The sequence below is a fragment of the Anolis carolinensis genome, chromosome 3 (assembly GCF_035594765.1).
Source record: "Anolis carolinensis isolate JA03-04 chromosome 3, rAnoCar3.1.pri, whole genome shotgun sequence".
In the NCBI taxonomy this organism is placed as follows: Eukaryota; Metazoa; Chordata; class Lepidosauria; order Squamata; family Dactyloidae; genus Anolis; species Anolis carolinensis.
Window position 1 is genome coordinate 275,359,067 of NC_085843.1, and position 26,039 is coordinate 275,385,105.

General features: G+C 39.0%; 1 protein-coding gene and 1 long non-coding RNA gene across 8 annotated transcripts in view; one reads left to right on the forward strand and one right to left on the reverse strand.

The window, feature by feature from the left end:
* Window positions 1-26,039, forward strand: part of sox2 (SRY-box transcription factor 2) — a 533,219-nt gene that overhangs the window by 338,218 nt on the left and 168,962 nt on the right. The gene's annotated exons all lie outside the window — the stretch shown is intronic.
* On the reverse strand, window positions 21,723-24,834 carry LOC100563137 (uncharacterized). The gene is made up of 2 exons (XM_003218112.3): window positions 24,582-24,834; window positions 21,723-24,130 (listed from the first exon to the last, which is right to left on the reverse strand). The coding sequence occupies exons 1-2, from the start codon at window positions 24,701-24,703 to the stop codon at window positions 21,967-21,969; spliced, it is 2,286 nt and encodes a 761-aa protein (XP_003218160.1). The 5' UTR covers window positions 24,704-24,834; the 3' UTR covers window positions 21,723-21,966.

The following is a 26,039-nucleotide window of genomic DNA, read 5'->3' on the forward strand; positions in this document are numbered from 1 at the left end:
TCTAAAAGAATCATGGGAACGATTGGTCAGGTGACAACTTGATGGACAGCTTGACAGCCCTTAAAGCATCATGGGAAATGGCTGTCACCTGTTTTTCCCCCACAGCTACCAGGAAGATAACCTTCAGTATGATAGGGAGGGAGTGGGTCCAAGTATTTGCTGTTGAGGTTGGAAACAGCATCACACTTGTTTAATTGACAACATGGATAAATTGAGATTATTTGAAATGGTTGTCATCTCAGCGAAGATTATTTCAATCATCAAATGATTTTGGCATCTGTCCTTGTTTTTTAAAATACTTTTACAACTTTAGTGGTTACTTTAAACATTAATTATGGTTTTGTAATTTTAGCATACAGTTTTCAAATATCCTTCTTTGCAATGTTCTTATTATCTTTCATTATTGTTGTTGTTGTTAGCTGTACTTTTCTCTTTAAAATGTTCCATACAACATGTGTGCAACAAATAAAGTGCCCTCACCAAAGTATTATTTTTACAGTCAGTCCTCCACATTCACTCGGGTACAGAACCATCATGAAGGTGAAAAACCACAGATAGAAACCACATGGCTATTCTTTTTACCTGAGAGAACACTTCTCTAGGAATTTCTAGGTCTTCCAGCACATCTCAATGGTCAACTTGTAAAGGAAGCTGGCCATATAATCACTTTGGAAGACCTAGAGATGATACTCTAGGTCGCCCAGCATGACTGGAGGAAGTTGGTCATAGAATCACACTGGAAGACCTAGAGATTTCTAGAGAGAACATTTTAAATCAATCCATGAATAATAAAATCTGCAAAAACCAAAACCAAGATTATTGAAAGGATGAATGTATTTTAGTAGCACAGACATTCTACTATTCTACTCAGCTATATTTGTAGGACTGAACTAGAATTGTCACCTCTTTTTTTATGAGAAGCTCTTCCGCTTTAATAGTATACAACATTTAATAAGAAATAGTTGATATTCTCTTTGGTTCATTTTTTATAAGGGGCAACCAAAGTTTGGAAGGTGATGGAAATAACGTGAACTTGGGGAAAATGTTACAGGGAAACTGTCAGTTTCTTCCTTTACTGTGGAACACCTTCAAAGTCAGATAAACTAAATCACATTGTGTGCCACGCTGAAGCTGAAGTATTAGTGTTGCATTTTTTCCCATTAATGTGAACTAGACTGTTTTTGAGAAGAGAGCCAGTATGCTGAACAGATAGCATGTGGTACTCTGACCTAAGAGACAGGAATTCAAATCCCCCTTCAGTCCAGAGTTTCCAGATGAAAGAGAATGGGGAATTTAAGCAGGAACAGTATTAATGTGTATTCACACTGTATAATTTTTGCAGCTCATACCACTGTAACTGACATGGCTGTATCCTAGGGAATTGTGGATTTTGTAGGTTGGATGGAAAATTGAAATTCTTTCTGCAGTACTCCCCTAAACTGCAACCCCTAGAATTTTACAGGGTGGAGCTATAGCTGTTAAAGTGATATCATATTACTATAATTTTTAATATAAATAGAACAATAACCTTCTATGATACCAGCCAAAACGCCTTGAATAACTTTGCTGACTTCCTCCAAACTAGGAGGTGCTGCAAGCTCATCCCTGGTTTGTTGTTATGGGATTTGTGAGAGAACCTCTTCAGCCATGTTAGAGCTGTGGTTAAGGAGGTTGTGATAGTGCTGTTTCCAACATAGTGTAATTGATATTTCATCCTTCAGAAGTTTGATTCCATCTGATGAGTGTAAAGGTTGTAAGCCATGATTTCTTGGTCCATAGATGACCTTTTTTGGCATTAAAGAATCCCTGTGCATCATGGACATCAGCAAGGTGTTGGGCCTTTTTTTGTCTACCAGATGTTCTTGAATTCTCTGGTCCTTCTTTGGACCTCAGCTTTTGTATTAGCATAGATCTTTTTCTTAGCAGTGCACATGGTGTCTCTCTGCCATGTTTGAAAGGCTTTCCTTTTCTCATCAATTTACTGTTGGATCTTGATATCATTTTCACCATACCAGTCTTGATGTTTCTTAGTTTGATATCCAATGGTTTCTTCGCAGGCTGTGATGATGGAGGTCTTCAGTTTGTTCCAATGTTCCTCAATATTTTCAGTTTGTTCTATGGCAGTGGTTCTCAACTTGAGGTCCCCAGATGTTTTTGGCCTACATCTCCCAGAAATCCCAGCCAGTTTACCAGCTGTTTGTATTTCTGGGAGTTCAAGGCCAAAAACATCTGGGGATCCCAGGTTGAGAACCACTGTTCTATGGGTAGATGATCCTTGAGTGTTGTTTGGAGAAGGGCTCGTTTGGCGGGCTCTTGAAGGGCTTGGGTGTTTATTTTTCATTTTATCTTCCTTCCTTGGAGTCTGCATTTGGGGGCAATCTTGATGGCCATTATAGATCGGATTAACCTGTGGTCTGTCCAGCAGTCATCAGCACCTATCATGGCTCTCGTGAGGAGCACGTTGTGGTGGTCTCTGGCACCTATAATTGCATAGTCTAAGAGGTACCAATGCTTTGACCGGGGGGGGGGGGGGGATGGCTTCCTTGATGTCTTAAGCTTGTTTTTCTGGCAGAAAAATGTGTTTGTGATGACAAGGTGGTGTTCCGCACATTTGGTGAGAAGCAGGATGCCATTCAGGTTGCTGTTTCCAACCCCATCTTTTCCTATGATCCCCGGCCACAGGTTGAAATCTCATCCGACATCATACCAGGATGATGATTTTTCCTGCCTTCAGTATCTTCGATAGGATGGTGTCCAGCTGATAGTAATTTTTTTCTCGATATCTTCATTATCATCTAGTGTTGGTGCATAGACACTTATAATGGTTGCCTTCTGGTTTTTGGCAAGGCCAATTCGAAAGGTTGAGAGTTGTTTGTTAATGCCGATGGGTGCTTCAGACAAATGCTTCACCAGGTCGTTTCTGATAACAAAGCCAGCGCCATGGATTTTTTGTTCTTCTTCCGGCAGTCCCTTCCAGAAGAAGGTATAGCCTCCTTTTTCTTCCTTCAGCTATCCCTTTCCTATTCTCCAGGTCTCCTGAAGTGTTGCTATGTCAATGTTAAAGTGCCTCAGCTCCCTTGTAATAATAGCAGTCCTGCGTTTAGGGCATTCACTCACTGTGTTGTCCAACAAGGTTCGTACATTCCATGTTCCAAAGTTCATCTTTCCTTTTTGGCTCCAAGATGGTGACCCCCCCCCTGGAAATCTGGTCAGGGATGAGAGAGGCAGACTGTGTTTAGGGCACCTTTTCTACCCCCCCCCCCCCCCGAGATTCAATGACTGAATCCATATCCACTGCCCATTGGCCAGTCTGTAACTAGGGGCTTCCAGATTTCACAGTTCTGTCCCCGTTGCCACTTGATAATCGTCATGGGACTTTTGGCTTTGTTTTATTTTTCTTGTGTGGAGGTCAGTGCACGGCTGATCAACACACAGTCTTCACAAAATGAGGTTTCCAACCAGTGACATGGTTAACACGATGACAATGGCTTCTCATATGTTGCAGCCTTCTTCCACCTTCAGAGCTGTTGTAATATGTGCACGTACCATGCTATCTTCCTCCTGCTCCGCTGTTGAGGTTTTCGGGTCTTTGGATCCTCCTCTGTGTCTCCTCCTGGGAGTACATGACTTCTGTGGTTACACCCATCGTAGAGAACCATAACTGAGTGCAAAAGTTTCCTCTGCAGCAGTTGAGAGAAGGAGGCAGCAGTAGTAACATCCTGGAAGACAGTGGCATGTATCTCATGCAGTCTTTTCAGCACTCTCTGAGGTAGCCGACTGTCCTCCAGTGTGGCAGAGGGTGCTCTCCTGTCTACACTGTTGAAATGAGATTAATCTAACATTATAGTTGATATCTGCATATGGAACCAGGAACGAGGTAACGGCAGGGAGGGCTTTATGGTTTTTTTCTGCCTAACCAAAATATCTTGAATTAGACATATTTGCATACAGTCATTTTTCTAAAGCTATAACATATGACAAATTCAGTCTTACAATAATCTATAATTATACACTTTAAACTATGGAGCTAGAGTAGATTACAGTAAACCTGAACGAAAAAATGAGACATACTGAGGACTGGATTCAGGATTGCCACGTTCAAACTGATACAAAGATGGATTTATGTAAATCAATAGAGAGAGAAAGTTGGGTTACTACATACCAAAAATAACACACTTTTATTCCATTATTTATATTCCAGAATAAATTTAAAATAATATATTTTATATATATGTATATTATATATTGATCTAGTAGGTGTACTCTAGTTAATATAAGATTAACTAGAGTAGGTGTACTCTAGTTAATCTTATATTAACTAGAGTACACCTACTAGATCAGTAGATTTATGGTTTCATTGAATAACACTCAATATGTATACTATGATGGAACTAGCCAATAGGATTCAGGACACAGCAGCTATCATTTACATTTACTCATTGGTACTCATGCAGATTATAGTATCACAACTGCATTGCACACATAAGTTTGTATTGAGACTCCACAACTTTCTGTCTTTGGCTGCTCACAAATCCATAAAAAGTTTACTAATGTAGTTTGTCCTCCCACTTCCCTCCCCCCTCCGGCCCCCCAGCTACCCCATATTTTTCCCAAGGATTTTGACACTGCTGTGTGTGTGTGTGTTTCTTTTCCCAGGGATGTCCAGAATGCCCAGAGATACGTTAACTCTGTGGAGGGCCTAGCAGATGGTGAATCTGGATGCAGATTTTTTTTTGAGATGAGCACAGGGAGGTCTCTTTTTAGCTTTTCACAGCTTGCTGTGGATAGGGCTATTGTTCCAGTCAGCTGTGAGTTACAGAGTCTATGGTGTGAGATACAAAGAGGGACCTTCCCTTCTGTCCCAAGGACCTTTTTGTTAAATTTCTGTCTGTGAAATAGTTAATATTTCAACTAAAGATTTCTTTTCATCATTGCTGTGGTTACTTTTAAGACTTGATCCATTGTGTCTACAGTTATAGTGCTAACTTTACAGGTGGAAACTGTAACATTACACCCCTCCCACCCCAATATAGGCCTGATTTTTTTTAAAAGTCAATTGCTAAATACTTTGAATTGATTTACAACTGCCCATTGGATGTTATTACATTTTATTTTTAAAATATCATCTCCCATTTGTGAATACAGTGTTAAAATACAACTGTGTGTATGTTGGCTATATGTAGATCAAGTTGCTTCTTATCCTTCACTTTCCCAGTAGTATTTTCACAAACAGTGTGTTTGCAAACAAATAAGAGTGTTTGAGCTGACAACCAAACAAAAAGGATATTTCGAAGGGGCTTCTGATTTCCTAATGATATGATATATGCATTGAATAAATACACTAACATCTGGTGTGTGGTGTTGAGTGATTTTAAGCCACCTTTAATCCATCCTATTAAGAGGGATTTTGTTTTGTTTTTTCTTTTTATTTGCATTTCTACCAAAATTAAGTATCAAAATCTACTGGATTGGATGTTTATGGCTTTCTTATGTTGTTAGTCTGCATTAGAGTAGAGCCATTGAATGAATGGGATTTACATTGATTCCACATTCAACAATTAACTGAATGGTTCAAATCTAGATAGAATTACCAATAGAATTCAGGCATCTGTGTCCAGTTTGATTTCATTATTTATCCTGTGTGCAAGTGTATCTGATTTTGAAACCTAATCAGTTTAATAGATGAAGACCTCTGAGAAATACCAGAGATCTTCAGCCAGGGTTGGAAAGAACCCTGGAGATCTCCTGCCAACCAACAATCCATGTCATTAAAGAGAGGATGCAAACCAGTATGTTGTAGTGGTTTGAGTGCTAAACTAGGGAGTCTGGGAGACTAGAGTTCAAATCTCCAGTTGCCCATGGAAATCCCTTGTGATCTCGGCATCAGAGAAAGACCCCCTCTAAAGAATTCTTGCTCAAAAAAATACAGCCTTATCACCCTTGTCATATGTTCACCCATGTCATATGTTTGCAAACAAATTAAGACACACAGCAGTAACAACAACTAAATTGTCTGTACTAGATGAGTTGCCATGTTGGCTTTAACTATTTTTTGCCTGAGGCAAGTTGGCGTCTCTACTACCACTAGATAAATCATGGAGACCCAAGACCCTTCAATCTTTCAGAAGAAGTGGTAAGAGAGGAGACAGGGGCATCTATTTGAGAGGATTTGGCCTTACTGTTTATGTGTTTTAAAGGCAAAGCCTTATGAATGAATGGTTTGAGTGACCGGCTGTAGTGTGGGTGCTTCCAGATGGACGATTTCTAATACTACCAAAGACCATTGTGTACTGTTCCATTTTTCCTTCCTTAATGGATTTTTGTCTGACAAAAAAGATGAAATAAATAATGGCAAAACACAAGATGTTACAAATGGAAGACAATACCATCTGCTGCCACCCCGCTCCCCCATGCCATCTCAAAATTCCGCATGAAAGACAAAGCAATTGCTCAATAAAACCCTCCTCTAAATGGACTGTTGGTCCTTTTGCTGCCTTATTTAATTGATATACTTGCTGAGAATAACCATTGTTTGCTTAATGAGTCATTTGAGGAGGCTTGCTTTGAAAGTACAAAATATCACTGGAGTGGATGAGTTTCCTACTGCTGGTATAGGTCAAGGATAATGACTTCTATCAGCCCAAGGACTGGATTCATCTTCACAAATGTTTTCGAGGATTGTATTCCAGGGTAGGCAAGGGCCAAAACTAAGGAACAAATGTTCAACCAATAGGAAAAACCACAACGATAAGGGAAAAGGTGCATGGCCATTGGAGAATCCCAGAGACATTCCTCCCACTCAGTGTAGATTGAAGATTGGCTGTTCTTGAAAGACCCTTTCCATTATTTTCAGTAGTATGATGCGATCTCTAAACACCATAGAATATGTTGGGAACTACCTTCTCCATTGAATGAAACTTGAGTAAATTGTTCATACTTTCAGAAATGTCTGGCAAATGGCACATTACTATCATGTTCAGTAATGGATTTCTGTAATAATGTATATTAATTGACGTATTTGTTTGTCAGGCTCCAATAAATCATTTTTTTCATTATTTTAAGAACTGCCACACATATTTGAGTTAATGATAGAAGCTAAAATATATTTGCCATCTTTCTAGATCATTATGAACCATTTAGTAAAGGATGTTCTACGTAAACATGTCCTGATTAATCCTCTTGAAAAAGTTGAAAACGTTTAATCCTCTGATGCTACAAAATCCACAGTAGCAGTCAAATTTTGTGTTTATTTTCCAGCATTATATGAATTGGTGTAGCATGAATTCTTGCACTAACAGCAATGTATCATTCATATTAAAATGCCTGACACCTCATGATCTCCTTTCTAATGGCTGTTTTTACAGGGGTGGGGGTGGGGTCTCATAAGTTGCCTCTTTTGTCCAAATTGTTGCTCTACATACATATCTCAATCTTGTTTAATGAATTGAGTTTATTAGAAGGATTCACATCAGATGGAGTCTCTCTGTATGAGGATGGTCTCCCAGTGTGGAGGCTACTGTTACAACAACAGATGGGCCAATGGGTTTAGCAAAGCTTCTAGATTACAAACAGTAGCTCATAAATGGACCCTAAACAACGTGTGCAAAGAATGGAACGGAAATCCAAAGTGTCTTCATTCCTCCAGTGGGGTACTGGTGACACAATATGGAACTAACCTGGTAATTTGATCTTTGGTTGTGAAATCCAATTGGATGGATTTTTTTAAAAGTATACCGTGTTAGGGAAGGAAAGACCCTCCTTCCTTCTGACCTTGCTGTAGTGAACCAACAGGTCTTTGGATAAGACCCACTGCCTTATTTCTTTCCCCAGTTTGCTTTTGTCTGTCCTGAAACTTTTCTGCACTATATTGACTCTCAGAAATAGCAATGTCACAATTTTGCACTGCATATTTCTGTTCAATCTGATGAATATTTTGATTGTAGCAATACAAATATGCTTTTCATTTTTTAAGATATCAGATTTTTATTCTTTAAAAATCTCATTAACAAAATCTTAAGATTAGCTTAATGGAACAGCTAAAAAGATGATGTGGGAGGAGAGTAAGTTAATCAACCCAGTTTAACTGCAGTCATTCCTTATGACTTCTGCTTAATTTCTTGAGAGATGGTTTGAGCAAGAGATTCATATTTGCAGGGGTTTAAAAAAAAGCAGTAAAGTCATCCTGTTTATGTCTAAAGAAATCCAGTACCTTAGTCATTCAATGCATAGTGTATCCTATTTTGTTAGACCTATGGCAGACAAGAACATTTACTCACATATCGAGGGATGTCATGCTACTTCTGCTACCCCTCTATTCTGCCTTGGTCAGACCACACCTGGAATACTGTGTCCAATTCTGGGCACCGCAATTGAAGGGAGATGTTTACAAGCTGGAAAGAGTCCAGAGGAAGGTGACTAAATGATTAAGGGTCTGGAGAGCAAGCCCTATGAGGAGCGGCTTAAAGAACTGGGCATGTTTAGCCTGCAGAAGAGAAGGCTGAGAGGAGACATGATAGCCATGTACAAATATGTGAGGGGAAGTCATAGGGAGAAGGGAGCAAGCTTGTTTGCTGCTGCCCTGCAGACTAGGATGTGGGACAATGGCTTCAAACTGCAGGAAAGGAGATTCCACCTGAACATTAGGAAGAACTTCCTCACTGTGAGAGCTGTTAAGCAGTGGAACTCTCTGCCCTGGACTGTGGTGGAGGCTCCTTCTTTGGAGGCTTTTAAGCAGAGGCTGGATGGCCATCTGTCGGGGGGTGCTTTGAATGAGATTTTCCTGCTTCTTGCAGGGGGTTGGACTGGATGGCCTGTGAGGTCTCTTCCAACTCTACGATTCTATGATTCTATATTAAATTATACTTAAAAACAATTAAAATATAATCATACCAGTGAAAAGCAACCACAACACAAGTTGGGATTTGTTTTGGTATATCTATTCAGGTTTTTTAAATTGCTTTTCTCACTTGACTACTGAAATAGCATTCAAGGCAGTTAGCAATGAAGTACATGTGTTAGGGAATTTTAATATTTCAAATATCAATTAATAGTTAAACATATAAAAACATTTATTAAAAAATGAATAATATGCACCAGGTTGAAATTTATTTTGGGTCAAACCTGATAAAAGCCCAAATCTCATTTGTGGGTCATGTACACCAGGCAGATTAGCTTGGTGTAAACCTGCCCCAGAGCAGTTCTGGATTTAGCACATTCATGTCAAATCCAGGGCCATTTTCCAGGTGGCTGGGGACCACATCCACAGCACTGTGCTGTCACCTTGCATTTGTCACATCTTCCACTCCTAGTGTGCCACAGAGATTTGTACAAGCTCCTGGCTATCGTGGGTGCCTCTGCTGATGTCAGAATGGGCACCCACACAGGAAGGAGATCCTTGTCAGGCCCATTTTCTTGACCAGACATTTCTTGAGTTCAGAAGCTATCCTTTCTCAGCCTGCCCAAATTTTAAGATCTGTGAGGAATAACTTTCACTCAGCTTCACTACAATTGCCGAGGTAATGTTATGCCAAGGTAAACACAAATGGCTGTGCTGCCCAGGAGGTTCCTTAAGTGCATCATTTCATGTTGGATGAGGAATTAGACAATGCAGAATGAAAAAATATGCAGAATAGATAATCCATTGAAAGATCAGTTGTGCAGGGATGTCATCCAATAATTTTGTTATATCTGCACTACCATAATTTTATACTATATGACTGATAAACAGCATCTTAGCCAAAGTAAGAGCTCAATTGCTCATTTTCAGATTCTTGGCTTTACAATCTGTTGTTTTTTATTGTTAAAAAAGTGCAAGCACGTTTTTGTCCCTGAGTTATCTAGATAAAGATAGAAGAGGGTGATTGATTTGTCAAATCATTATAGGCATAGATATCTCAAAAAGTTAACAGTAGGAAGCTTTTCAATGTCACTCTGAATAAGTTAACTTCCCTTTGCTTTGTTAATGTTATTGTATTTGAGAGTTCCTTCTGTTGTTGATATGCCTTTTTTCCTGAAAGGAACTAAGACTACACATAACAATTTTCAGAGCTCACTTCTGATTTGAATTTAATAAAATTAGGTGATGCATTTAAATTCAGTGCTTTTTTGCTGAAGGGTTGCATGACTCTAATAGAATGGATTTTCTTACTATTTTGGCTAACATTTAGCACTTCAAAAAGAAGTCTTTCTGCAATCTGTAGCATTGTCTAACGGGAGCACAGGGTAACATTAGTAACAGTGTAACAGTGACATTAGTAACAGTGACATGAAAGGAATAGGTAAACTTAAGATTGTCTGCCTATTTATTAAAATAAAATTGAGGCTTGGATTTTTTTTTTCAAAAAAGAAAATACTAAAATTCTTCTAGAGTATTTGGATTTGGGTTTTTTGTTTTGCTTTCAATTTTGCTTTTTTGTCTTCATGATGTGTGTGTGTGTGTGTGTTTAAACATTTCTTTAGTAGCCTAGGAACAAATACCAACATTTTAAAAGAGCTTTTTGCCTCTTTCAATGCAACTGTGATTAATCAAACACCCATTGTCAAATGCCTGATTTCCTAGGGCTGGAGAGGGGAAATAGGGAAAGGGAGTGTTGGGGAGGAACTGCAATTGTATGGTCATCTGTTAGTAGCACAAAACTACGGGGAAAATGTGGATTAGACAGCATTAATATCAAGCTCAGCTCTCATTAGAGTTCTTTATAGCATGGATTGGAAGAGTATTTCCATAATTTTTGTGATGACATATAGGGAGAAGACTAAGGTTGCCTCTACACCAAACAAAATCATCTGGAATACTCTGCTCTTGCGCTGTGCTAGATACAGGACAGGAAGTCCACATGTACCATTATGGAAGTGCCCTGAAGCCCTTTTACAGTCCACGTGGCTGGCCAGGTAAAGTTACAGTAGGATGTTCAGCCATGTGATCACCAGAAGTGGCATCATTAGCAAGGCTCTATCAGGGAGCTAATTCTGGTTGGTGAAATAGTGCTGAGTCTTTTAAATATGTGAGCACTGCATTGCCCTGTATTCAGCGTAAATCATCACCACCACCATCATCATCATCATCATCATCAGCTATCACTTGTGGCCAAGTGTAATTCAAGTGTAGAGTCTTGGCAGTGGGTCCGTAGGTTGCTGTAGAGGCCTATTCTGGATCTGCATGTTATTTCACAGTGAGGACATCAATTTCCAGATGGAAGGTGGTTACAACAAGGGTTGGCTTGATGCGTCTTCCTCTTGACACATTTCTCCCTTTCACCCTCCATTTGTGCCACTTTGAATTCCACATTACTGTTGGTAACAGATGACCTCCAGTTAGAACACTCGAGAGCCAGGGCTTCTCAGTTCTCAGTGCCACAGTTTTTAAGGTTAGATTTAAGGCCATCTTTAAAATTCTTTTGCTGTCCACCAACATTCCATTTTCCATTCTTGAAAGTAGAGTAACTGTTCGGGGTGATAGCGATCAGGCATTGGGACAGTTCAGCGAAGTTGATGGTGGAGGGTCATTGCTTCAGTGCTGGTGGTCTTTGCTTGTTCCAGCACACTGGCGTTTGTCTGCCTGTCTTCCCAAGAGATTTGCAGGATTTTTCAGTGACAACACTGATGGAATCATTCCAGAAGTTGAGAGTGACATTTTTTGATGGTCCACATTTTGCAGGCATATAACAGAGTTGAGAAGACAATAGCTTTATAAGGAAGCATCTTGGTATTGCTATTAATGGCCAGATCTTCAAACACTCTCTGCTTCATTCGGAAAAAAAATGTTGCATTCTCAGACTCAGGCGGTGTGGTATTTCGGTGACAATGTTGACTTTTGTGGAGAGGTGGCTGCCAAGGTAGCCGAAATTGTCAACATTTTCCAATGTTACCCCATTAAGCTGTATTTCTGGCATTGCAGAGGGGCTTTCAGCCTGCTGAGATTAGTTTGCCACCAGTGGGAAGCTTCCCATCAACAAAATGCAGAATCATAGCAATGAAGATGGAAAATAAGGTTGGGGCAGTAACGCATCCCTGTTTGACACCTAATTCCACCTTAAATGAATCACTCTGGGAGCCACTGATGTCCAGGACTGTTTCATCATGTCATCATGAAGGAGCCACAGGATATTTATAGAACATGCAGATCAAGAATCGGTCTCTTCAGCCACCTGTGGACACACCCCCAAGACCCTATAACTGGAGGACCATTATCCTCGGCCTACAAGGGATCGCCTAATCAATCATTCAATCAATAGATTTATCGGGACATCTGATTTTTAAGAGGATGGTCCAGAGAGCATTACAATTCACTCTTCAAATGCCTTTGCAAGGTCAAAGAATCCAATGTATAGATGTTGATTTTGTTCCCCATATTTTTATTGGGGCTGTCATGCAGTTCCACAGTTCCTCTGGAGGGATGGAAGCTGTTGTGGGATTCAGGGAGGATGTCTTCTGAGATAGGAAGAAGGCAGTTTACAAAGATTTCTGTGAGGACTTTTCCAGACAAAGTTAAAAGGGAGATACCTTAATAGTTTCCACAATCTGTTCTTTCCCCCTTTTAAAAAGGGTGGTGATGATGGTATCTGTGAAGTCTGCTGGGATCTTATCAGTCAACCACACTTTATCAATGAGCTGGTGGAATTGTTGTTTCAGCTTAGATCCACCCTCTTTAAAGATTTCAACAAGGATCCCATCAGGTCCAGTGGCTTTGTTATTTTTTAATTGTCTGATGGCTTTGCTGACTTCCTCCAAACTAGGTAGTGCTGCAAGCTCATTCTGGTTTATTATAATAACTTTATATAATAACTTTATTCTTATACCCCGCCCCATCTCCCTGGAGGGACTCGGAGCGGCTTACATGGGGCCAAGCCCGGACGTAACAATATAAAATATATGTGGGATTTGCAGGAAGGTCTCTTACTGTGATGCCTCGGGCCCCTTTGGCCCCTGACCCTGTGGCCATTACTGACCAGGATGAAGAAGACTTTGGTTTTCTCCCACGTCAGCAAGATTCAACTCCTTTCCAGATGCCTTCTGTTGACATCTCCGAGCCAGAGCCAATTAAGGATACCCTTGAAACAGAGCCGGCTCTCCCAGATTCTCCTGAAGGGTTAGTGTTTGATCACAGGGCTTTTTTGAAAACAGAGAGATCGCAGAGACAAAGCTTGAGGAGAAGCGCCAGATTAGCGGAGCGTGGTGACTATGGCTAAGCCCAGTTCTCTTGGGAAGAATTTGGGAGTCAGACACCTGGCACGGTGACTATGGCAAGCTCAGTTCTCCTGGGAGGTTTTAGGGAGTCAGGCACCTGGTTTGGGGGAGCTTATGAACTTCAATAAAAGTATTGCGCTGGGAACTTTCCTTCGCAGTGTCAACTTTACTTCTTACTGAGAAGCATCATCGTCTCCAGCTCCTGAAATCCAAGCAGCCTGAAGGTGCGCTTACTCTTGCGTAGACCGGGCGCCGGTCTACTTCTTTGCCCAAGTTTGGACTGTGTTTCAGCTCCTGCACATCCAGTTCATGCCTTGCCCTGAAATCCTGTTTTTGGACATTTACTCTAGAGAACTCTTCTTTGCCACTTTGCTCCTTTTCCCTACTCAATACTCAAGCCGAGTTTGAGTGTGTTTCGGTTTCTGGACTTTGGACTTTAATATTGGACATAAGACTTTCATTTATTGGACTAATTTTGATCTTTCCTGAAAGGTTAATTGCTTATTCAACTTTTCTGCTTATTTCCTTTTGGAACTTTATTTGCTTTAATAAAGATATTATATTGTTATTGGCCTCTGTGTTGGTTTTCAGTGCTCTCGCTGCCTAGGGGTGTAACACTTACATCACTTTGGAGCTGCAGTTAAGAAGGTTACGGTAGTGCTCTTTCCAACATTGTGCACTTGATTTTTTTTCTTTAGAAGTTTAGTTCCATTGGATGAGTGTAGAGGATGTATGCCATGATTAGTTGGGCCATATATAATGCTTGTGGTGTTAAAGAATCCTCATGCGTTATGGACATCTGCAAGGTGTTGGATTTCTTCAGCCTTTTTTGTCCAGCATATGATTTTGAGTTCCAGCAGATGTTGTGTTCCGCACATTTGATGGGAAGCAGGATGTCAATTGAGTTGTTGTCTTCCCCTATAGTCCCTGGTCACAGGTTGAAATCCTCATCCAACTCTTGCATTAAAATCACCAGGAAGATGATTTTGTCCTCCTTAGGTGTCTTCAAAAGGATGGTGTCCTGCAGACAGTACATTTTATCCTTGATGTCTTCATCAGCAACTAGTGTTGGTGCATAGGCACTTATGATAGTTACCTGGTAGTTTTGGCTAGATTAATTCAGAGGATTGAGAGTCATTCATTAATGCTGATAGGTGCGTCAAACAAATGCTTCACCAGGTTGTTTCTGATAGCAAAGCTGACTCCGTGTATTCTTCATTCTTGTTCAGGCAGTCCCTTCCAGAAGAAGATGTAGCCTCCTTTTTCTTTCTTCAGTTGTCCCTCTACTGTTCTCTGGGTCTCTTGGAGCACTGCTATATTAATGTTAAAGCCCTCCGCTCCCTTGCAATAATAGCAGTCCTGTGTTCAGGGCATTCATTGTCTGTGTTATCCAACAGTGCCCATATAGTACACATTCCAAAATTCATTAGTGTTTTTTGACCGGTGGTGACCCCTCTGGAAGCAGCAGTCCACAGGGGTAAGAGAGGCAGACTATGTTTAGGGCACTTTTTCTATCCCCTCCCCATATGGGGTGAGCAGAGCGGTTCCTAAATAGGGCTGCTCAGTTGTGGATACAGCTGCCAGACTGCTCCACTGCCTTGGACCTTGAGGTAGAAGGACTGAATCCATATCCACCACCCATGTGCCGGTCTGTGGCTAGAAGCTTCCAAATTTCACAGTCCTGCCCCTGTCACCACTTGCTGATCACCATGGGACTTTTGTTGGTTTTCTTTTCTGTTTTGGGGGAAATTCCTGTGTGTGAATTTGTTTTATATGTGGAGATCAGTGCACACCCAACCAACACACAGTCTTCGCAGAAAGAGGTTGAGATACAGTGGCTTGGTTAACCCGAAAACTAGCGGCCTCTCATCAGTTCACAGCTGTTGTAACATGTTACTGTCTGCCTTCTCTGCCATTGAGGACTTCAGATTGTGCTTGTTCTGGTTTCTCCCCTGTGAACTTGCCGCCCAGGGAAATCTCCCTGGGAGCACATGACTCCAATGGCATCACTCGCCGGTTCACTGGAACACATAAGCCCCCTCACCCTGATAAGGTGACAATTCATCAAAGGGGTTTAGCCTAAACTCTGTAGGTCATTCCAGAGTTTCCTGGAAGCTCTGGAGTAACCTGCAGTTCATGTGCTGGATTAACACCTGGAAGCAGTGCTTCCACTGCAGATCTAAGCATCCATTGTATGGACAGTTCACAGTGGGTTTGAAGTGAGTAGTTTTTATTTAGTCCGTATAGATGTGGGGAAGGCCATAAAAATTGAGGTCATCCTAAATAAGAAAATTATAATGGCTGTTCTGTTAATCGATTTGGAAAGAGGAACATTCGTATTGCCCTGGTTTTGAGATATGCTGGGGAGCCCTTCTCTCTTTGCTAGCACCCTCACAGGCCCATCTAGTGGGAACTCAGGGGAAGGCCTTCTTCATAGTTATTCCAAAGTTCTGGAACATACTTCCCATAAAGGTTAGTATGACCTTTTATCTGCTGGGTTTTTTTGTTTCGCTCCTTTAAAATGGTTTGTTTTTTATTGATAGTTTAATATTTTAGGCTTATCACAAACTGACCTTCTTTGGGGGCTATTCAATCTTCAGAACTTCTGGAGATGCAGTATGCACTCTATATACAATAGACTCTTAGTTAACCAGAAGTTTCAAGAAACCAGTAAAACAATTTTTACAAGACTGTATAGTAAAATTGTGTTACATTAAGTTTATCCCTATTTGTCTTATTTTAGTTTTAATTAGTGTAACTCAATATTAATAGCAAGTCAATACAGAGCTTATGATATTGTATAGCATGGGGTATACTGTAGTATTAGTTAGGCCTATATTAATAGTAACTCTCAAGCAACTAGAAATCACCTGTATCTGACATCTACCAGTCATACCAATTAGCTGAGAGTCTAATGTACAAGTGCATTAATTACTTTAAGGGTAAAACTAGTCTTGAGCTTTTGAAAACTATAAATGTGGAACTCAATAGAAAGGGATAAAATTGACAAAGCTGAGGACAGAGATGCTCCAGGCTCAGCAACTTGTTCTTTAGTCCAGGCACATAAGTCCAAAAACATAAAACAAAGCAGAAAATATTCAGCAAGTCTCAAGCGTTTCCAGGCTATGCTTGCCCTTGCTGAGCGGAGGTTTTGAGCACTGAAGGATGGCCCTCAGCCAGTAATAGAGGGGGCAGCCTTGATTTCCTTGGCCCTGTGAGCTTTCTGGCACTCGTTGCTCCTTTTTACTTTTATTTTATTATTGCTCCATAATGTCAAATTCAGTCTACTGGGTGTCCTTATAGATGATGTCATGAACAGGAACAAATATAAAAATGACTGTCAATCAATCTCCTTTAGTACGATGTTTGAAGATGATAATGCTCTTTTAAATAATTTGAAGTGCATTGAGCATGCCATTTAGTACGCAAATTCAGGCAATGCATTTTAATAATAGATCGTGGGGATGGGGCACAGGGGAAGGAAGTGTAAACTACTGAAGCATTGCAAAATGTGATTCCCCTTTCATGTTTTATTGGAGCATATGTTTTGGAAGTGGCAGCATTTGGAAATGGCACTGTTCTTCTTTTTATCTTGTTTTGATTCAAAGGATATTTGAATTTTATTTTTGGCAAACTTTTTATCCAGTCTCAAAGGGGTTCCTTGACTGTTGTGGCAGAGAAATAGCCATAATAAACACATTATGTGATAAGCTGTAAATTTCACAATATCACTATTGCTTAGCATACTTGAAGGGAGTACAAATCTTCCCAAAGAAATCCAATAATCCTGCATTTAGACACCTGGCAGGGGTAAATCTGAAATGAAATTATACAAATTTTTGTTGTTTTCATATTTCAAAATGTATAAATTATTTCAAATAAAATGTTTGAACTTGGTAGCTTCTTGTCTGAAGGGCAAAATGTGAACTGGATGTACCTTTTTAATTGACTGTTACAATTAACTCTTATTAAAACATTTCATATTCATAAGTGTTCTTCTCAGCTCTCTGTGCCCAGAAGGGATTATTTTAGTTCTATCGATACAATTATTTTTATCCTGACATGACCTGCACCAAACACTTCTCTACTATAGATCAACGGATATTAGTTCATACATGCCTTTGTGTTATCCTAATAGTAATTATGCTGATGGTGTTACAGAAGCAATGAAATAGTCAAGATACCCATACGTAGTATTGGTCCCATGACTATAGTATCCACACTACATACCACAAGACTTCTTTGATTTTGAGAAAGCTATACACTGAGAGAGAGCTTCCTCATTATTTTTTTATAGGCAGGCAGACTTTTTTTTTATTTCAGCAGGCATCTAAGGACTACTTGCCAAGGAGGAAAGGCCTGGTTTTGTTGTTTTTCTTTTCAATGGGCATGTCTTTAATTGCTTCTGATTTTATTGATAGTTTCATTATATTTTAATTTTTGTATAATGTGTACTTACATGTATCTTAAGTACGAGTACTAGTAAATACCTTATTTACTCAAAACTAGTGCTCACCTTTTTTGGCTAAATCACATCAACAAAATTAGGGTGCATATTAGATTCATGTCATACAGTGATCTTAGTGCTGAGTCAAATCCAAAGGAGAAGCTGCTTCAGGAGGGACGTCACCTCACTTTAAATTGCCATGGCTCAATGCTAGGAAATCCTTGGATTTGTAATTTGGTGAACCACCAACACTCTTTGGCAGAGGAAGCTCAAGAGCTTGTAAAACAACATGATTTCTCCTCATTGAGCCAGGGCAGTTTAAGTGGTTTTGTTCTATAGCATCGATGAACCCCAATGTTTTCTTTTCCATTGCTGGAAGCTTTGATGTTTTTAAAAAATCTGTTCTAAGCAAGCAGAAACTAATGTGCGTCTTTTTTGGCCAAAGAGTGCACTTTTTGCCGCTACACATTACATTTGCCAGCAAATACTTTTTTTTGGTTTCAGGGTTTTGAAAATTGAGGTGCACACTAGATCTGATGTTGCATTAGACTCGAATAAATATGGATATGTGGGATAAGAACAACAGTATCCTTTCCCAACCCCCACAACATCCCCAATTGGATGATGTGATTTTAATTGAATGCAATGTTTTAAATGTTATGTATTAATTTTAATTCAAATATTTTAAGCTTGTGTTTATTTGTGTTTTTGAGGCATTGAATAATTGCTATATGTAAGCTGCCTTGAGTCCTCTTCAGGGTAGAGAAAGGTGGGGTATAAATGGGGTAAAATAAGTAAATAAATAAATAAATAAATATGGCTGAAGCAAATTCCATTGATTCTGTTATCCTATTTTTCCAACTGATTTTGAAATGGACCAGTTTCCCTCTTCTACTCCATTTTTCCCGTGTCCTCATTTTACTTCAATTTCTGCAAATTGATTTAAAATGCAGAATCAGTTTGCACTCAGTTAACTCAGCAGTGAGGAGAGAAATAATCTTGTCCTTCCCAAAAGGCAAAAGCAAATGTCTATAGCCTCTTGTAGCCTCTTTGTTTTTCTTCATCCTAACTACACTTTGATATTTTTGCCAACCTAACTGCACTCTGATATATACGTGTCCCATTTTTCATCTGTGAAGTGTTTGGTAGGCTTCTTTCATTGAAAATCATTTCCTGTCACTTTTTCTCACTTTCCACACCAACCTCAAAGTTTAATTCCACACTTCTGCACTTCATTCTCTTGGATATACCTCCCATCTTACATGTTTTTCATGCCTTCTATTATTCTCATTTTGCTGCCAAGTAAACATTTGGCTGTTCACCTTCTGAACTTGAGTGATCATGGCCTTTTTTTGTTACTGTATTCAAGTTTTATTTTGATTTCTTGAATTGATATGCAGTACATTACTTTTACATTGTTTTTATTAGTTGTGCCCTTGTCTTTCACCACAGATTATCCTGAGATCTTCAAACAGAAGGTTGAAAAGAAATATATTAATTAATAAATACATAACCAGCCCCCTCTGTTAGCTTCTTGTGAGGTGTGCTTTCCTCTTATCAGATCCCTGTGAAATTTACTATGACCATTTCTTTGTTGTTGTTCCTGGTTTCAGCTGAGTTTGATCTTCTCCCTTTGCTTTACCAGAAATGGCTCTGAGTCTTCCATCTGCATATTAGGGAAGGAGACAAACCTCCTCCTCTTGAACTCACACTTCATGTTCTCAATAATTAATTCTTGAAAGATGAGGCAACCTCCAGAGAAGATTTTGGGAGATGATGGCAAGGGCATGTGAAGGAGATGCAGAGATATTTCCATTGTGCAAATGCAAGTACTTGTTAGATGTTTATTAACTAGTTTGGGAATGCTTACTACAACTTGCATATCCCTTACCCAAAATGCTTTGATCCATAATGTTTTGGATTTTGTTAAATGGATTTTTGAATATCTGTATTTGCATATACATACATCATGAGATATTTTAAAGATGGGCGCAAGTCTAATCACGAAATTCATTTATGTTTCATATGTATCATACACATATTTCAAATACCATTACAGTAGAATCTCACTTATCCAAGCCTCACTTATCCAAGCCTCTGGATAATCCAAGCCATTTTTGTAGCCAATGTTTTCAATATATCGTGATATTTTGGTGCTAAATTCATAAATACAGTAATTACAACATAACATTACTGCATATTGAACTACTTTTTCTGTCAAATTTATTGTATGACATGATGTTTTGGTGCTTAATTTGTATAATCATAACCTAATTTGATGTTTAATAGACTTTTCCTTAATCCCTCCTTATTATCCAAGATATTCGCTTATCCAAGCTTCTGCTGGTCCGTTTAGCTTGGATAAGTGAGACTCTACTGTATCTCAAAAAAGTAGAGCTGATAGGGGAAAACTGCTACCATTTATAGAATAAGCAGATCATAACCAGAGAAAGGTCTAACATTGTAGGCACCAAAATGTGTGTTGGCCAGTGTTATCTAACTATAATAATGCAGTAAACTAGTAAATTAAGTTGATATTCTGCACCTCCTTGTCTGCTGCTAGAAATCAAGCTGGCCAAGGGACAGTAGAACTCCAAACCGTCTGCCTTGTGTTTTATGTTAGCTGTGGGCTAGATTTGCTTCCATTTGTTAAGACTATCTAGTGTATATCACCCTAGCAGGTGAGTAGTGATAAAGAAATATTTTAATTAATAAATGATGATTATTTAAAACTAATGTCATTGGATTTTAAAGTTTCAAGTACTGTGTGTAGTGAATTTTAATTTTGTTGAAATTTTCACAGATTAGGAATAATAGTTTAAGGTTTTATCAGTTAATTCCACACTCTGAACAGGAGAATGTCAGATCTCTAGGTTGTGTAGAAGTAGACATCAGAGTAACATTTCTGTGCTTGATAGCCAAGGAAACACAATATTTCTTTATAGAGACTGACATTTAGATTTTTGGAATAAATTAGGCATTTATCTGGTGAGGCAAGATTGGTAATTGTACTACTTAGTGCATAAGTGGAATGATACATGAACAGAATCTGGTACAAATGATACTGTATTTTTCATTCACATCAATACGATAACGGACCCTTTGTACATGCTCAAAAGTTTAATGCCTGGATTAAGCCCTAATCTTTCAAATCATTATGATTCTGGAACCACATATGCCCCCCCCCCCCAAGAATATTTTTGTGGCCTTCACTACCTCCAGAATCACCCAAGATGTCCAGGTGCAAAATTTTACCTTTTAAATAGGCTGCAAGAACTCCCTGTATAATCTAACATAAAAATATCGGTTTTTGAGAACCAGAATAAGACTTAAGGCTATTTTGTGTTTTTTGTTTTGTTTGTTTGTTTTTTTGGTAATCCATGAAGCCTCAAATGTGAGCCCCAGACCTACCACTGTTACACATTGCTGCTCAACAGAGATGTGGAGGTTACCTTTCCTATTTAGTATCACCAGCAAGATAGATCTTATTCACAATATGAAGTCTGTATCAAGCTCTAGACTTAGGAACACAGAAAGCTGCAGTATAATAAGTCATGTCTTTTTAGCCTAGAGGTGTTGACACTGATTAGCACCTACTGTCAAAAGTTGAGATCTTTTGGCTGTAAAGTTTGTACCTTACCACTGAGCTATGGCACTTACCATGGCCTTTACCATTGACTTGCACCAACTTGATCCAAAGATTGACTAACTAAAAATCATACCGTCACAATACTAAATTTGCATTAGTTCAGATATCTGTGGGAATAAGTCATTTCAAGCAAACACTTGAACTGCAGGGGTGTGGATATATATACAATTTGTGAAAAGCCAAGACTGTGTGCTAATATTCAAGTGCCATAGTCTTCACTAAAGCTTATCTACTCCCCAGAGTCCTTTCCATGACTGCAACTCTGCAATGTGTGCAGTCATTCTTCACATACTAGAGAACATGGGTTGGTGACTTCTGTGATTTGTTAATGCATACCTTGAATAAAGATTCCATCCATGAAGTCCACCTGCCTAACTCCCCTTAATATTTCATGCCCTTCGAATTCTACTTGTACTCTAAAACAAATTGGCTCAATAAATATTCTCAATGCAGCAACTGTTTTCAATTTTACTTTTTTGCCTTTGTCTACAGTATATATTGTATTTTTGCACAAAATAACAAAAATATCTCTTTTCAGCTTTCGTATTTCAATGAGAATAAGTGCTAAGGCAGTGAATACAGTAAAGGATTTTGTCAAATGGAGAAAATGTCTATCTTAAACATGCCCCTCATCTTCTCTAGTAGTACAAGGGAAAGTGGTGTTTGACAGAACCTGTTTTTCCTTCTAATGCTTCTCACTGGTCATGCCCCGGTTCAACTGTTCTTTTTCCTGCTGCACCTCATTTGGGATGGATGTAGTCTTTTGGAAGTGCCAAGACCCCTGTGGCTCTTCTTCTGTGCTACATCCTGCTTGTGCAGGGAGAGTAGATTGTTGCCCTTCTAGTTCCTGTATTGTTGTTTTCTCTTTAGAGCATAAGACTGTATGCATTTTTTGCTGGTCATCCTGTTCTTTTGTCTCTTCATCTAGTGGGTGAATTTCTAGCTTGCCAACATTACTTATGCACAGTGCTTCTTCAGGGGTTACATTCAAAGTTAAATTGCTGAGCTTTGCAAGTAAAAGAGGCTGCTTCATTTCCAAATATACAGGACCTTGGTGGTTCTGATCCTTCTTGTCATAAAGGTCCTCAGGCCCAGAGTCACCACATTCCAGTTTTCTTGGAGGCTCCTTCTCATGGCTTACACTGTCAAGAAATATGCTGGTGTCCTGTGATACAATAGGTTCTTGGCTCTCTTGTTCTTCAATATAAGTAATAAACTTGGGTCCAGAATATGCACAACCTAGTGTTTCTTGCTGTTCCTTTTCTTCATGGTGTGTGCTAACTTGTTCCAATAAAAGAAGCTGAGGTGTCTCATGATGCTTCTGCTCTATAATGTGAGCAGCAACATCCTCAGGCAAAGTGTTCATATAAGCTCGTTTTTGCAGATCCTGTGTATAAGTTACATCCAAAGATAATGTGTCATTGTTTTCACATGCAGCAGCTTGTAAATCCGCCTGATGGGGAACATAGTGATGGCCTTCTATCTTGGTAAGAACAGTATCAGATGTCGAATTTTTCATGGCTTGTGTTTCTTTCTGCTTTTTCTCACCACCTGTGCCTTGGAATGAAAACCTAACCGTTTTTGGTACAACAGGTGGTTGGTCTTCCTGATAAAGCAACACTAAGTTGTGGTTCTCAGTCTTGTTGGATGAATTTTCTGTCTCAAAGTCTTGTTGCTGCTGTACTCCTAGCTGTTCTTGTTCATACTTCCCACACATGGTGGACAATATATCTGGGTATTTTAGTTCTGTGGGTTGCTCTTTCTCTATACTAAGCATGTCTTGGCAGTCCTGGTCCTCTTTGTGGTCATCTCCTTTAGACACAGAATTCATCTGGTTCCAGTCCTTTGGTCCCTCTGTGTTATGAGAAATACCTGTCATAACATCTTGTGGCCCCAAAGTTTCCTGTTTTTCATTGCATAGTACACTTGAATGGTTGAGAAGTTCCTGAAAAGAGGTTACACTCTCAGCATGAGTACTGCTGTTTTGTGTGTCTTGAAATTTATTTTCACTGGTGGCCAAGGTGTTATGAAGTTCTAGTTCCATAGACTGTTGTAGCTCCTGGAACAACACATTTTCATGATCATGCTTCAGCTCCTGCTTACATGGGTACAGCTTCTGCTCAGCACAAGTACTGTTGTTCTGTTCTTCTCGAAATGTACTTTCATTGGTGACCGATTTAGTATGAAGTTCTACTTCTATAGACTGTTGTAGCTCCTGAAATGGCATGCTTTTGTGGCCCTGCTTCAGTCCCTGCTTAAAAGATACACCTTCCAATATAGTACTCACATGGTCTCTTCCTTGTTGTTGCTCCTTTTCATTGATTGCTCCTTGCATCAGTGAACTCAACAATTCAGGTCTGCCAGACTGTCTCTTTTCTTTGGCTAGCATAACTAAAGAATCCTTTCCTTCTGTAAAAGGCATTCCCTCTGATGCACCACCCACTAAACATCTCTCTTCTGTTTCGATAGATAAAACATTTACATTCTTAATTCCTTCTTTTTGTTGCCATACCATACCTTGAATACATAAAGGCTTTGCATTTGTTGTTTCAGTGTGCTCTTGTTTTTTTTCTTCTAAACAGATATCTGCTAAAGTAATAGGTATAAGAGATATATGAGGATCTTGATTTTTTTTGTCATTGGTCTGAATACAAACTTTTAAAGCAGGCTTGACTCCTTCAGTTGTTATAGCACCCACATCTCCGGCAGATGTCACGCTCCTATAGTCTTGGCTCAACTTCTGTCTTCCTTCAAGTACAGTATCACCAAAAGATATATCCCCAGTGTTCTTCTTCTCATTTTTTTTCTTTCTGTCCTTGGGCCTGTCCTGTCCTGGCAAGTGCATCCGTCTACAAGACATACGTGACAGAAATTAGGATTTTGGGAAAAGGTGACAGTGTCCAAAAAAAACCTTTCTTCAGCCCTAAATCCTAATGTCTTAACACTCCAGCAGTGACTTCAGTAGGTTTGCCTACTATGACTGTGTGATAAAGTGGATGGAATACAAATGTATGTGACTGCCAAATTTCCCCCTCTCCATTCTAAACATTCCTTGGATCCATTATTTGGGAAAAGCCACCTCTAAACATGAATCCAGTATCTTCTTGAATGGATAGAAATATTATTTTTACAAAAAGAATCCTCCACAAAATTGGAACCTCAATTGTAAGCTGGAAGACCTTCTGCAGGCAGGAAGATACAGAGAAGGTTGCCAGTTGTACATGTCTAAATTTGGATCTAAACATTTGTCTTCTGCATTGGTTGGACAAATCATCCACTGAGCAAAAAACAACCACTTACCTCCTAGGGATGCAGCAACATAAAGTTGAGACCTGGAAACATCCAGTAGAGCAATGCTGTCCATCAGCATCTGTATCTTCTTCAACAGTATCTGTACAACTTGTAACCCTCTCTTCACTCATCCTTCAAAAAAGTCAAAGAGAAAAGTGAATCTGATGCAAAATATTGGAAGAGAAATACACTGGTTCACCAGCATTTGGAGTCTACAGTCTCACAAAACTGGATATCATTGATCACTGCAACCAACAGTCACCAGTTCTATTGCCAGTTTCCATGGCAATAACAAACTGAATTCTTCTTAGGCTCATCTTTATTACATCATCAGTTTTGGAAGGTTGTTAGGTAACCTTAGTTTCACTGCCCTGTTTCCAAGAAATTGAACATTTATTCTGTGATACGATGTTGGTTTGCTAGCTAGAGACATTATCCCTTTAGCTTCTTTTTTAAAAAAATTCTGTAGACTTTCTGCTTTTGAAACCTTATGTGGTAATCATAGTGTTTCCAACCATTATCTTGGTCACACTTATGAATCTGGCCCCTATTATCATATTATGATGAACATTTTGATGTCTTATAAAAATACAAAAATGTTCTTTTAAGAAAACTTGCATGTGTTTATATCTTCACATAGTGTAAAATTTCCAAGGTAACGCAGAGAGGAGGGAGGGCCGAGGGGAATTATGTGGTTGTGTTTTATTTTTATTTTATTTTATTATATATATATATATATATATATATATATATATATATATTCTTTTTTTTTGTGTTCTCTCTTTTGCTTGTTCTTTGTATATATGGTCACATGTGGCTCTCTCTTTTTATTGTATCACCAAAACTATAAATAAAATGTTTTAAAAAAAATTCCAAGCAAAGATTGCCATTAATCCTGTTTTTGTAATGGAAGGAAGGAAAGAATGATAAAAAGTTAAACCTTGAATCTTAATGTTGACATTGGTGATTCAAGATGCCTAAAATAGCCACAAACTGTAGGAAGAACCATTTAGAGGCCATAGGGTGGCTTAAACTTTGTACAAGCATTGTAATTTCTTGAGCTCTTTAGTACTCCTATGGACAAGGAATGTACATATTTCTCATTCCAGAACAATTTATTGAATCTGTTGCCTTAACGTGTTCCATTTCCCACTCATTATCCAAAGGAAAAATGATAGAACTACTTATGTTTTGTCCTTAATCTGAAGGAGATGTATGATTTATATTAAACCTCAGCCATTGTGTGGTTGTCCTTGCTCACATATTTAATTAATGAAATTTGAAAATTCTAAGTGATTTGTTCTGCTGAAAATTGTAAAGGGATAAAACTTCAAAACCCATTTTAGTACTTGATCAGTCTCCAGCTATTAATGCAAGAAAAATGTTTCTCAGAGAAAATCACTCCATTGGATTCCACATGTATTCTCAGGCAGAAATACGATTACAGCTGTACAACCACATTTCTTA

Excerpts from the sequence above, each read along its gene's own strand:
- LOC100563137 (XM_003218112.3), bottom strand. The coding sequence starts at position 24,703 with ATGAGTGAAGAGAGGGTTACAAGTTGTACAGATACTGTTGAAGAAGAT. Across the intron at positions 24,131-24,581 it reads TGTTGCTGCATCCCTAGGAG|ACGGATGCACTTGCCAGGAC; the intron begins GTAAGTGGTTGT and ends TATGTCTTGTAG.